The sequence below is a fragment of the Lipophrys pholis genome (genome assembly GCF_963383615.2).
Source record: "Lipophrys pholis genome assembly, chromosome: 15".
NCBI lineage: Eukaryota > Metazoa > Chordata > Actinopteri > Blenniiformes > Blenniidae > Lipophrys > Lipophrys pholis.
In genome coordinates, this window is record NC_137642.1 from 10,652,532 (window position 1) to 10,667,083 (window position 14,552).

The 14,552-nt window shown below is 42.9% G+C and overlaps 1 protein-coding gene across 1 annotated transcript in view; it reads left to right on the forward strand.

Moving 5' to 3' along the window:
- Positions 1-14,552, forward strand: part of lrmda (leucine rich melanocyte differentiation associated) — a 217,199-nt gene that overhangs the window by 179,599 nt on the left and 23,048 nt on the right. Inside the window, exon 6 of the mRNA XM_080482027.1 lies at positions 10,072-10,156. Coding sequence (XP_080338153.1) covers positions 10,072-10,156 — 85 coding nt within the window. The remainder of the gene's footprint in view (positions 1-10,071; positions 10,157-14,552) is intronic.

The window sequence follows — 14,552 nt, forward strand, 5'->3', positions numbered from 1 at the left end:
AGCAGATGCAGCAGCAGCGCCCTTGTATTAGGACTTATATTTCACCTGAAATAAAACCTCCGAGCAAGGTCGTGTCCTCGAACCCCCTCTTCTTCCTCCTTTTCTTTCATCTCTCGGTCTCCCTTCCTCTTTTATTGACTCTTCTTTATCTTACGGCCACTCTTAGTGGTCTTCTATGTAAATGATAACCAGACAGAAATATCATGTCTGCCATTGTGAATAGTGGGAGAAGTAGTGCAGTCCTTTAACCCTCACACCAAGAGGGCTTCCTTTCTCTGGTGGTGGAAAACCGAGTGAAAAAAGAAGGCCCATTGCTGGCCGAAGTCCTGATGAGCGTTGCCTTTAAAACCAAATTCTTGTCTGTCAGCTCCCATAATTTATGGGGTGGAGATTACAAAGCTACCGGTACAATAAATTAAATTGATGGACAGAATTATGCTCACTGCTTCCTGCTCTCCCCAATGACGCACACTAACTTAGCGCTGCCTGACAATGAGTATGATTTACCACCCGGGCTATAGTGGAGAAGGGAAAACATTCACAGGCAGAGGGACCCAGGCCTCACTTTGGCCCACAGCCTAGTGAATAAAACCCTGCTTTAATTCACCCGCAAACGTGTCGCCATTAAAAAGGCTAAGAATAGGGATTGCAGATCATAAATTCTCCCTGATTTATTAGCTAACAACAAAGAGCATAAGCCGGGGCCAAGGAGAGGGAGATTGTTTGACAGAATGTTGTCAAGGAGAGAAAAAGAGAGGAAAAACATACTCGTTCTCTCTTTCTCACTCACAGACACTCGCAGCTAAATCTGACCAGCGACGTAGCCCAGCCCTATCTCCTGCAGCAGCGTAGGAGCAGATGTGTCTGCTCTCTTCTCAATGTGTGACAGACAGAAAAGATAAACAGGGAGAAAAGCAGAGAGGAAGAGACGGAGGGAGGGAGGTAAAAGAGAGCGGGCGCTGGCACGGCACTGGCTAATTTATCTCGCTGAGAGACAGATTAAAGAGAGAGGAGAGTGAAACAAAGTTCCACTGGCTTAATCAGCGGACAGCCTGCTAGCAGAAGACATGATAAATCAGAGCAGGCTCAGACCAGGAGAAAGCCTCTGCTCCGGGAGGGAACGGAAGACATCCTCAGCCAAGCGGCAGTATCTTTTACACACACTGTTGCTGAATAGCAGCTTGTGAACTCGCGACGTGTATGCCTGCAATCGACGCTCATTGCCATTGTTTGGGCAAACACTGTTGTACAGTAGTCTTCTGCTGTTACTCGGTTCCAACACTGTTATTTTTAGTGGTGGTCGGACGATCCCGTTCGCCGGTGTTGTGTAAACAGGACAAAGGGGACATAAAGGGCTTTAAAGTTTCCCCTCACTTCTCTCTCTGAAGCCAAGTCTTTCTTTAGTTTCGTGTCTGACAGGGGACTAACCTCAGGGCCTAACCCAGGAACAGGAAAAGGGGCTTAGATATCCCTGTGTCATTAGTTCACTACGGGGTCACAGCTGGGCCACTCAGAGCATGATTACACCGCTTGATTTATCTGCGTTGGAGCCCGAGCACAGATAAATCTCCGAGCTCATCCCCGCCGTGGGATCCTCACTGTCTGATAAACGGCCCAAGCTGAATAAACAACCGCCACCCCCCACCCCCCACCCCCCACCCTCACAAACTCCCAACCCCTCGTGCATTATGAATAATTCATTCAGGTTTGCGAGCTCTGCTAAATGTGTATATTTTGTATCTTAAATGGCAAAGGTGCTTCCGTGATCTCTAACCAATGCTTAGTGAGCGACTGAGGGCGGCAGACATTTTGTTTCGTAGTTGTAAACTTTATCCCCCCCCCCTCCCTCCCCGCCTGTCGTCCTCTAGCATTTTCACATAAATATGCTTTATGCAAATATGTCAAGGGTTAGTCCGTACCGCCAGCTCCTGTGCAGATACCGGCCTGCCTGCGACTTTATGACAAAGTTTAAAATCATTCATTACAGTGACCCCCGCGGTAAATCCGCTTAGTGGAAAATTGCCCCGGCTCTCCTGTTTGGTGTGTTGATGTGATCACGAGTGCATTTTAACTTAATTAATTGGCCGTTTCTGTTGACAAGAAATTTATGCAGTAATAATTTGCTCGAAATAGATGCAGAGCGCAGGAAATGAGATATCCATCAGGGCGCTTGTGTTCCGCCAGCTGCACCGCGGCTAATATGAAAGTATTTCAGGCTGCTCAGACCCTGCTGTTTGCGCAGTCAAGATTATATATACCCACGATCCATTGCCTGCCTCAGAGGCGCTCATGGAGGTCTATGATAACAAAGACTATGTGATTTATGGCCTGCTGTGAAAGCAGAACTTGATGAGATTAAACAATTTCATAGCACGAGTGTTTCTCAGAGGGCCTTCTGATTTGTGGCAGCAACACCGACAGTAAATCAGGTTTATATATCTGAAAGCATGCTCAGCAAAGGAGTGCAATTACTGTTTAAGACAGCTACTTTTTATTTAATTTTTATCCCTGGTTTGTCTCTTTTATTCCTGGCCTGTCACGCAGCCACTCACCTTCATAAGTCCTTTTGAGGGAAGGGGTTGAAGAAGAGAGGAGGTGGGAAAGTCAAGGAGGGGAGGAGAGGAAGGCGCGGTGACACGTGGCCTCTGCTATCTCTCCTCCGCAGCTTCTTTCACAGAGACAACAACAACAAGGGCCACCGGTAGAACAACACAGGCATCCATAGAGCGAGGGGGAAGCACTCCATTTTTAATGCATTGTTTGCCTGCTGCTCTGTCCCTGTCTGGGTAAATGGAGTAAGCAGAGTGTAATTAGAGAGCCGGGCTTCGCTCCTTGCCATAAAGATGACATGGTGTAATGATACAGCTTACAGGCCCACAGAGGGTTCAGTCTTGCGACAGAGGATCTCGGTCGTTTGCCTTGTGACTTATGATAGGTGTGAAAGATGACATTGTTATCATTGCAATGGAGCGCTCGCAGATGTGAACGAGAGTATTTTTCTTGCAAAGCGTGGTTGTCGATAGTTTTTAAAGCGTGCCCATTTTTTTTTACAATTATTATTTTCTCTGTAAAATAAGGAAGGGTCTATTTTTTCCAACACAAAAATTGTCCAAATTTGATCAATTATTTGGATAATTTTTTGCACTTTCATAAGTGTCAGGTTTCAGCCCTTTTCATTTTTCCACTGAGGTCAGAGCTTTTGAATTTGAATAACAAATGATCTCCTCTATTTCAATATTACCCCAGTCTGCATAGGAGCCCGTGTGTTTCTGCCTAAGCAACCGCTGAAGTACATGTGCATTCGTTTTTCATGGGTTCGCATGATACGAGCGGCTGCGTGCAAGCTTTTTTTAACGCCGGTTCCTGCACACATGCAAATTTGTGTGTGTTTTTGAAGTTGCGGTTAAATGTTCAACGGGTGTTTGTGTGTCTGTGTCCTTGGGTGAAGATGTGAGTTGTGCATCTGTCTGCATCTTCCCAGAAAACATCAAGAGATCTCATTATTTCGACACATCTCAAGTTTTTTTTTTTTTGGTTTTTTTTTTCCCTCCTTTTTCTCTCCGTGTGCCTTGAGTCAAAATTAGTTTTCATTCGCTCTGTGATCTTACTGACTGAAGCCAGCTCAAAGTAAAGAAAATCGCAGTCTCCGTAGCAGGGCTGAGTCAAACACACACTTCACACAGCCGCAGTCTGAGTTAAGCATTGCTAAGTAACCTTCACATTTCACTCGTGTGAAGAGCTAATTTCCTTTAAGTTCACGTGTCACTTTTTTGTGCCTCTTTTTGTGGGTCCTCTTCAAATGTCTCTCGGCATCTAATTGCATAGGAAACATTCTAGACAAGCCGGTGTGACAGGCCCGCTCCCAGAGTCTTCAATTATTAAACATCCTACACTCTAGAAAACAGCCTTGACGTTAGCTACAGCCCCTAATCGGAACAGAAAGCCTCATGATATGTCACACTCCTGAGTTGCTGAATTTGCTGTGTGTATGTGTGAGTGTGTGTGTGTGAGAGAGAGAAACAAGAAAGATGAAATTATTGTTTTTTTACGGCACTCAAATAAGGCAAGACTATGACAAAAATGTTTTTTGTCACAGGTAGATAAGAACATTCACATTATACTTTTGCGTCTGTTTGGGAGATAACGGAAAACATTTAATCATTGTTTTCACTAGTATATACAAAATATTTTATTTTTTTCTAGCATGTCTTTGCAACTTTGTACTTTTAGAATCTTCCAAAGGAAAGGTCAAACTCCAACCAAATAGGAAATGCCCTCAAGCTAATTGTACTCCACGCTTGTAATGTAAGCTTACATTTATACTTTAAATCACCTACAATGCGAGACACTCACAGAAAAGGTCGAGTGACTTTTTTTTTTTGAATTTCAACCCAAAAACAAACACAGCCTTATTACCATCTATGAGTCATTGCTATGGATGATTAACGTCCAGCAGCACTCAACCTTTGCCTGTCTGACGCTTAGCCGTACACAGAACCGCAGGTCTCGCTGTTGCCGGTTCACTTCGGGTGCCCCGAGCGAAACGTCAGAACAGTTGCTCTTGTGATCAGCCATCATATGATGCATTTACGAGGAGCATGTGCATCGGGGTAGAACTGGTTAATCATTAAACACACGCTCCGCGGTCTTCCTGCCGAGCTAAAGACTGCTGTACTGCCCACAAGCGCAGGCACCGTTTGCAACAAATGCCCTTACCCCTGCCATTACCTAAGAAAACACAAGTAATACTTTGTATGTTGCACAACAGTAATTTAAAACCTTTTTTCTTTACTCACATAAACCACCATCATTATTACTATGAAAACACTTTTCACTCGTAATTATCATTCGTAAAATATGCATTCAAATGATTTTACAGTATTCTCAACAAACATGTTTCTCTGGCTATAGAGGGGAAAAAAATTCCAAATCCTGTGTTTTCAGTATTATTGCATGCACATATTCTGTTTGAAAGCATACAAAGGGTTTATATTTTAGAGGCAGATTGAATCTCTGGTAGTGATTTAGAGCAGGTTTTTTTTTTCCTCTCTTTTTTTATTTCATCATTGCTGTGACACGCTGCAAGACGCTCCGAGCTAGTGCTACTTATTCCCCTTTTTTTTTTTATTGTTTATTTTTAAAAGTGTTGTATTGTTCGTAACCCCAGACTTCACAAGTATGAAACATGAATCATAAAAAATTCCATCTAGTGAAGAAATAAACGTGTCACGCCGGCATTAAATGTTGACTCAAATAAGTTCACAAGTTGTGTCTCCTCTGATCTCTAACATGATCAGAAAGCAGCACCAGTTTATAGAGACAAGATGTGAAAAAAGTTCCATGCTCAGACACAAAAGAAATATTTTGATATAGACCCAAAGAGAAAACATATCAAAAGACATTTTTATACATGTCTTTTGCAAGCACAAAAAGCAGAAATGGTGTCAAGAGAAAACAAAACAGAAGGCTTGTTTCTTCCAACAATTGCTTTAAGCTACAAAAATCTCCTTGAGTCCCAAGCCTCCCCTCAATGTCAGCCCCCTTCCCTCACCCCCCCTCTCCTCTTCATTTCTCTCTTTTCCCCTTTTCCCTCTCCGAGGCAGGACAGGACCCTCTTTGCACCCTGATAGGTTGCGGGCTGATGCTTAGCAACAACATTCCTGTGCCCTAAGTAGCAGTAAGCCTCTGGCTGAACTCTTTGATGTGGCTGTCAGGCCACATTTATTTCCTTTTAGCACTTTGTCTACTTGTCCAGATGTATAAGGAGATAAAAAGGGCTGGTGTTTACACTGGTCTCCCTCTGTAGCGCGGCTGTAATTAGATTGTATTGCTGGTCAGTCTTAAGGAGGGAGGTGAGGTGAGACGAGGCAGGAACCAGCTGTGTCAGGATGAGTTGCTCCGGGTGAGACTTCAGAGCTGCCGCAGGGGGAAAATGGTGCGTTAAGAAAATGATGGCGCAGGATACTTTTATAAAGTTTTCGACCGTGACAGCCGAGATCATCGTCACATTTTAGAGAAATCAACTGATTTATAATCAGCAGCTGAAGCTTTGTAAACTTTGTGGCAGTTTGCATCTGAAAAACATCTCGATGTGCATCGAGATTTCTCTGACTCACTTTTTGGTGCCTCGTATTTTTGGAGATGGTTATGTGCTCCGTGTGGCTCTCCTCGCAATTCACATTTCGTCTCTTCCTATCCCTCCCCTGTCGCTTCCCTTCCTGCTACCAACCTCTCTCATGGTGATATGTTGGAAGTAATAATCACTATTGCCTCTGGGTTTATCAGCATTTATTCACATAACAACGCCGGAAAGGATAAGACAGACAGCACTGGTATGATGTATTATCTAGTATGGGAATCATCTTTCATAATGACATCCAACAGAGATTCCTCTCTCCACCAGCACCTATTACACACACACACACACACACACACACACACACACACACACACACACACACACACACACACACACACACACACACACACACACACACACACACACACACACACACACACACACACACACACACACACACACACACACACACACACACACTTTCTCCATTTCTCTCTCCCTCTTTGCACTCCCCTCTGTCCACCCTTTATTATCACAGAATCCATGGTGCTCCCCAGCCTGTAAATTTGTGCCACATTATCATAAGCTGTGGTGATAACTCACACTGCACAGAGACAATAATGATGTGAACACTCAGCATATGCCCCAGGCCCAGCAAATTAAAACAATGCTCAGCTTGATGAGCAGACTAATCTGGACAGCAGAGAGACAGCCAGAGAAGGAGAGAGGGGCGAAAAGGAGGGAGTTTCTTAAATAGATGACACAGCAGCACCTCCCTCTGTTCAGTGTAGGTACGACCTGAAAAATCAAGACACAAAAAGGGAAATTAGGGAATAGAAGCATGGATGAGATGTGATAGAACATAGTTGGGTTTTTTTTTTGTTTTTTTACATTGGAATTCTTTTGAGAGCTGAATTCTGTTTGGAACAGCACACTATTTCACACACATAAACTTGAAGGCTGCATTAACTCCAAAAATACCCATGACCCTTTATTATTCAATGTCTTATTTCACCAAATGGATTAATTCTACATTACCATGTTTCAAGATCTTTATTGGGAAGTACGTTAACTTTTGTATTTGTCTTTAAAATTATGCAAACACGGAAATTATTTTAAATGATATCCTTTTAATTGACATCAAGTATTAAAAAAATATTACGGATTGATTCTCTAAAGGTAATCACACACAAACCTCTCCTTAATTAATTTCATATGTTTTCTCATCAGTGACCAAAGTACAAAAGTACAAATGAGCCTCCTGATAGTTCTTCTGTGGGTGGGATTGAAAAGCTCACAGTGAATGGGACAGGAAGTGACAGGAACCACAGATGCTGATGAGCTGGGCGTATGATCAGAAGGCATGATAGTGAGGTGTTGGGACGCGGTGCTGCCATGCATAACGTTGGGACTGGGTGGGTGGAGACACTAGAAGCGGGGTGACTGATGTCCCATCGGACCAAAAGCAGGGTGTGAAGGCAGCCCAAGGCTCGATCAAGTATTCAACTAACCCCAGCAGGTCCTCCCTTTCCTTGTTCTCCTCCACCACCCCTCCTAACACAGTCCGTGGGTGGTGCTGGTAATAATGTGGCAACTAGAAAGATTAATTGTGGGCAAGCAGCGGGATTAGGAGGGGCTTTTGTCGACCAAGCAGGCCTGAAGAGGCCCAGGCTTGTGATCTTTGAAGCAAGCCAGGAAATGAGGCAAGTCTACGGTGACTCATGAGAGCACAGAGGTGGATCAGATAGAGACAGCTCACCATTCCTGCTCACTGGACCTCATAATAATTGTCATAGTCACACTCTTTGTGTGTTTGTTGTGACAGCCAATTTCAATTATGTCCACCCTGCCAAATGCAAATTGGAGCTCTGAATGTATGTCTTTAAACAATGATGGTTATCCTTTTGCTTCAGTTCTCTCATTTGCTCTCTCCAGTATGGATTTTACAGGTTCTGCACAGTAAATGAAAATGAAATTGAGATTAAGATTTCTGCTTCTTCTTTCCGGGGTCGCGACAGCGGACTGTGACATGGTTTGGCACAAGTGAGTTCCCGGATCCTGAGCATCCAAAGGTTAAGAGCCTTGTTTGGAAGCATATGGGAGTTACCTGTTGGCAGTGGGATTAAAACCAGCAAACATCCTGTTCCAAGCTCGCTTTCCTCACCTCGAGTCCGCTGCAACCCCTTTAACCGAGAATGAATTTTTCTCTTCAAATTCAAAAGGGCATTTCTGACCGAGTACAGTATGTTCTTATTTTGGGTTGTTTTACTCCTCGTGTTACTCATTGCAGACAAGTACTTCTTACAAGCAGGGAGTGATCTGTGATATTTCTTAACAGGTTTTAGCCACTCCAGAGGCTGAGAGCAGCAGGTCGGCTGTCAAAACAATATTCCTACTCCAAGCTGTTTCTTTCAAAAGCACGGTCCTCCAGCATATGTGTAGTAAGGCCTCAAAATAGGCTTATTTTGCCATTTTTCTCCTCGCTGTAATATGAGACACATGCTGGCCAGACCTTAATGCCTTTCAGAGATGCTATCTGAAAGCACATTATGTGATCGTTTTCAATTCACAGTGCTCTCTTTGCCCATGAAGAATATGGTTCCATTTAACAGTGCAGGCCATTCCATTTCTCAAGGTTATGCATGGGCATGTAGAGGAACAACAATAAAAGTGGGAAAAATGCAGCTCCAAACCATCTCTAATATGTATTTGTCAGTTGACTCTCTTGCTATGATTAAAGGCCCTGTGAATTCCTTCCTGCAGGAAAGGAAAGTATTTTTGCAAAGGCATCAGATATCGCAGTGTCATGATAAACTGCCTGCTCCACTAGCTAAAAGGCTAAGGGAAGGAAGAGGATGTTTTGGACCTTGAAAGTACACAGAAGAATAACAACACAAAAACTCTTGACCTGTTGGGAGAGTACAGCCGGAGACCGAGGGCTCCTGTGTTCACTTTGTCTTACAGCAGCGCTCGTCACACTGCTTCACCGTGAACCTTTGATTCAACTCACAAACAACAACTCCTTCCTGTTGTGCATCTGCCTGATATTTAAATTATGAGGTATAGAAGGAGATACATTAGTTAAGGTCAAATGTCAACACCGTTTCCTTATTTTTCTCATTAGACTACCCCTTTGCAAAAGGGCTACACAATATTAATGTTTGTTTCAACTAACAGATTATTATGCTGACTATAATTTTCATTTACTTTCAATGGAAGTATTCTCTTAGAATGATCACATTTAGTAAACTTGGTGGCAATAATGCTGCCATGCACTGATTCATTTTGGATATTAGACGGAGAACTGACGTCATGGCTGTGGGCAAAGAAAACTACCAGGTGATATCCCTGCTGCCCCCCAATGGCCACCATTCCTGTAGCTCTGCTCTTGGTTTTGGATCTCTGTGTCATGTTATGTCCATCCCAGGTGATAAATGAAATTATTATTATTGAAGAATTGCATTTGGCGTCTTATTTGTTGTATGTATGCCTTTGCCTCCCAAGGCCCAGGTTGAACTATCTTGCAGGATCCTTACATTTGACAACTCCAAGATACACTGACTTACACACAGTGAACAGTGATCCATTAGGTTCAGTCGTTGTACTTCTATCGTAAGGTTTTCCTATAATACTTTTAAATGACGTTATACTGTAGCGATCACTACTAAATGATGAATGTTTATATTTGTACACCAACCAAGAAGTTGTGTGAACAAAGTTAACTTAAAGACACCTGCAACTGGCTCCATAGTGCCTTCACAAGTCCACAAGTAAGCAAGTTATCAAACTATACATCAAAGGTCTGCCACAATAGCGAGAAGAATTAAGGCATGACCTTTGTTATGCATCATGGCCATATAAAGTTTCCTGGACCAATTCCCGAAAAAAGATGTTGGCATGTACTGCCTGTTACAGTGACATTTTGCACACATTTTAAAACTTCCCATAATTCTATAAACATTGTTTTGTTTTGTCTCTCCTCTTTCTCCTAGAAAATGAGTGAAGCTGGATCCGAGAGCCAGCCCCTGCCTTACACCCCTCTACCTCGAGGATCCAGAGATGCCAAGAACCACAGAGGTAAATACAAGTGGTCTGCACGCACATCAGGAATGACACTCCAAATAAACAAGAAATAACACCAAATATCAGAATACATTCAGAATCGAGGCCCATGGATTATGTAAATAAAAGTCATAACCCTTACGGCTGCTGAGAGTGGGAATGTATTGAACTCGAGGCTGGGTTGAAGTTATGTTATCTATTCTTATTGATCTCATCTCATCTGTGTGATGTGTTGATAGAGAGAATAAATTTGAGTAATCTAGGTTAACTCTGATGTGAGTGTATGCGTGGGAGCGCACAGAACATATACAAGATGAAGAATCCTTGATCTGTTGATACTAGACATTGATTAGGCCTCATATTGACCCGGCATAGTCAGTTGATGTAATTATATAGCAAGTTCTGAACATCAAACACTGCACTCTCGGAAGAATGCATCTTATTCATTAAAAAGACACTATTCTCTGAATTAATTGTGAAGGCCACCGACTGCATTTGTAACAAATTCCCAACTCGGAGTGAAGTGTAAAACCCTGGATCTCCGTTTTGCCAAAAGAACTGTTCTATTTATTCATATTGTACAATAATACAAAAGCCAGTTGTATTGATTTTTTTAGTCATATAATATAAACACTTATCTATTCAAGAGAAGACATATCTGGAGTCTTTATCATTTAATGTCTTGTACTGACATTTTTCACATATGACACTTACATTAGAATAAAATAAGATGATCTCGTCTAAAAGATGCGATCTTTTTTTAACGGCTATTATATTAAATCTCACAACACCAATTAATTGTTGTCAATTATAAATTAATTTGTAATAACTGTAATCATCTTTTCTTAGTTAAATCGTAGCAAAGGTTCCTGAAATACTTATGCATGGTAGGGACATCACAAAACAAATGTGGTAGCGTGACCTATTCCCAGTGAGTGTCCCTGCTACCGCATGTACAGTAGCGTATACTCGTAGCCCCCATTTATGGTGCCAAGGACAGATCTATGTCATGAGAGCGAGGCTGGTGGCAGCTCTCATCGGATGTAAGGACAGAAAGAGCCTTGTGCTTTGTCAACATCAGACCTGGCTAAGAACAGCCCATTTAAAGGTGAGGGGATCTGACACATGAAATATTTTTCCCCTCCGTTTGAGATCTGAGCAACAGTGACAGCCTCCATTTGTTAGTTTTATGATGCAGCACTGCAGTCTTAGATAACACAGCCCTCATCTTCGCCCTTCACCTCCTCTTCATGTCCCTGCATCAAGCCCCCCTGCCCCTGCTCTTTTTTCCTCCTCCCATTTATTTACACTTCTTAAACATTCTTGAGTTTTCTTTAGGTGTGGGACACGGTCTTAGCAACTCTTCATTCAACGAGAACAAAAACAGCGACGAAGCAGTCCGATAGCAAAGAAATTACCTCGACAGCATTTACAAACAACTGAGCACTTACTGAGGTAAATCCCGGATGTAAACAACAATATGCTGCATAATTGTGCGTCGTTCGTTTCAACATTGTTGTTTCAGTATACACGGTAAATTGAACAATTCCCTGCACATTACATCAAATTCCACTGGGATCGGTGAGCTGCTGTGCCCACACAGTATATCCTGTTTTCAACATTGCCTTAATTTACTTTTTGCGCTGTGAAGTAAAGAAACCATCAGTAATTGTCTATTGCTGTGTGTAAATTGGGGAGATTTTGCTTTAACTTCCAATAATGACCCTTAGTATCCACTTATTGTTTTTAAAGTATGCATTATAGAGTTTGTAATTGACACAGCAGTTGGTTAGGGGTTAATGAAGTGGTCTTTTTTTTAATCTGAGGGAGACACGGGAGGTTGTGTAGTTTTCCCCCCGATTCCTATTGTAGCGAGCAGATCAGCAGCGTTTCTGACATGGGCCCTGTCGGCTGCACAGAAAGAACCTCCCTCTCCTTCCTTTCAACCCTCTGCACCCAACCCCTCCGCCATGTCACCTGTGTGGAAGCCCCAGAGCCTGGGTGCCAGAGGTAATTACGGCAGCTGGAAGCTCCCAGAGGAGGGCAGCGCTGGCAGGTCACTGCCCAGGGAGAGAGGGGTGGAAACCAAGAACACAACTCCAGGATAAGCTCCTGTCTCGGCTGGGGGGGGGCGAATCAACCTGGAGGAGGCAGAGAAAAAAAAAAACAAAGCGGCTGGGAGAGGCGCGCGAGAAAGAGGGAGAGGAAAGATATTCCAGTGAGGAAGTGAAAATGTAAAACCATAATTTTGAAGAACACATTTGATGGTGGATAGATAGACAAAAGTGGACGGAAGGATAATGCAGAAGCATCAGGAGGAGAAGCCGCTTTAAACAGCGTGACTTTAAAATGAAAGTGAACAAGACAAAAGACACAGTGAAGGAGGATGGCGAGGGCTTTAGTGGTTTTTGTTGACGCCGTGACACAAAGGAGAGTGGAGTATATAGTCTGGCAGAAGGGCCTGAGGATCCTCCACTACTGTCACCTTGGCTCTAACTCTTTGTGCTGGACCAACTGCCAACTCAACTCTAAATCTCACTGTCCAAAGTGGAGTCCTCAGCCTAAAGTATAGTGTGCCTCCATGAAGAATACCACATTATTAAGCCACAGCCAGTGACATATTGCCTTTTTGTGCCTTACCAAGTCAACTTATCATTTCATCTTGCAAACCAATGAGCTGAGTTATTTATCACCATCCTGTCATTTTCCTATGGTGACACATTTTGACGTGGGATTCAGGATTTTATTTCATAGATCTAATTATAACTGTGGTTCAAAAGTATGTTGAAAAGGACTCGTCAGACTTGACTGATATATGCCTGTACATGGCAATATTTTAAAGAAATACCTTCCCAATGTGTCCCTATATTTGAATAAATATGACAGAGAGTAGTCGCTGCTTTGTTATAGGTATCAGATTAAATTTGATTAGGCCATCCCTCAGCAGTGACAGTAGTAAATGAAAGGGATATCTTTGTATAAACAGAGTAAACAGACAGGAAAACTCTGCCTTACAGCATGAGCCTCGGGCCTTTTTAATCTTGTTGTTCTGGGCTTGCTTCCAGCTACTTTGTATGTATGTAGCTTAAATGATGCACAACTGTTATTAAATTCCCAGGAGAAAACCAGCCTTCATAGCACCAAAAAAAAAAGAAAAAAAAAAAGGCTGTGTGTCTGATGACACCCATGGGGCACCTCACATTTGTTGGGTAAGTTTGCTTTCATTTCATGTCGAGGTGATCTGCTACACCCCCCGAACGCACCCCCCTCAAAAAAAAAATGGAGCGACGGGAATAGATCCAAGCTAAGAGTAAACTGTTTTACAGTTGCTGCACAACAAATAAACAAACATCTGGAAGCATTCAGAGCGGCCCATTAGAAGGGCTCTGGGCTTTGCCAAAAAGGGGTAAATGATGAGGAATGGGCTGTCGAGAGGCTGGTGGAGACAGGGGAGAGGCCAGATGACAGAGCTGTGGGTGCTAAGCACTGCCTTTTAGAGCTCAGCTGGGCTCAGAGAGATCTACACCTGCTGCTATCTCCTCCTCCCCTCCTCTGATCCACCAGACATCTGGATGGGACACATGACTAATGGATGACTAAACTGCGAGTGTTGAAACTTAGCTGTTGTCATTAAAGAAGAAAAGGCAGATGATTTGACTGATGACTTAATGTTCTCTGCACAACACACTTGGTAAAACTAAAAGTGGGTTTGATGGCTTTAAAAGATGTTAATGCCACGAAATGGATATACATTTCCCCGATGTCTGTTTACTGCTGCTTGTTTAATAACCAAAGCTGATTGTATTGTTTATAGCTGCATGGATCAGATGCTGTTGTGAATACAAATCTATACTTTTTTTCCATTGAATGCCTGTTTTTTTGCAAAAACATGTGCTGCTGGTTATGGAATTGTTGGGTAAATTAATTGATACATTACCTCAGACATCTGCTTCTTTCCTCTGTTGTTTTCTGCAACCAGTTGTTATCCGTGATCCGTGCTTATCTTGAACGATACTCTGGTGCCGTCTGATGTCACGCCATCGTTTGAATGAAAACCCCTCATCTTTCTGCCGACGGTCTTCTGGTTTGGACTGCCTCGGCATGTTCCACAAGCGTGGAAACGTCGTCTCTGGAAGTCGGTGAGAAAAGACAGAGCACCTCTGACGTTTCCCATTAGACATATGTACGTGCTCTGCAAGATATTTCACTCAGCCCCATAATGATTATACCAGCAGGATCTCTCCCCTGATAAACATCACTCTTAAACACAAAGCCTCGCACTGGCCCCCATACAACGAAAAGGAGCCATATGGAAATAACAAAGCGTAAGCTTTTTCCTCCAGACTGGCCCGGAGTGATCAAGGCAGAGCTGCTTTCTGTTAACTCTTGTCTTAAAACAAACTATAGATGA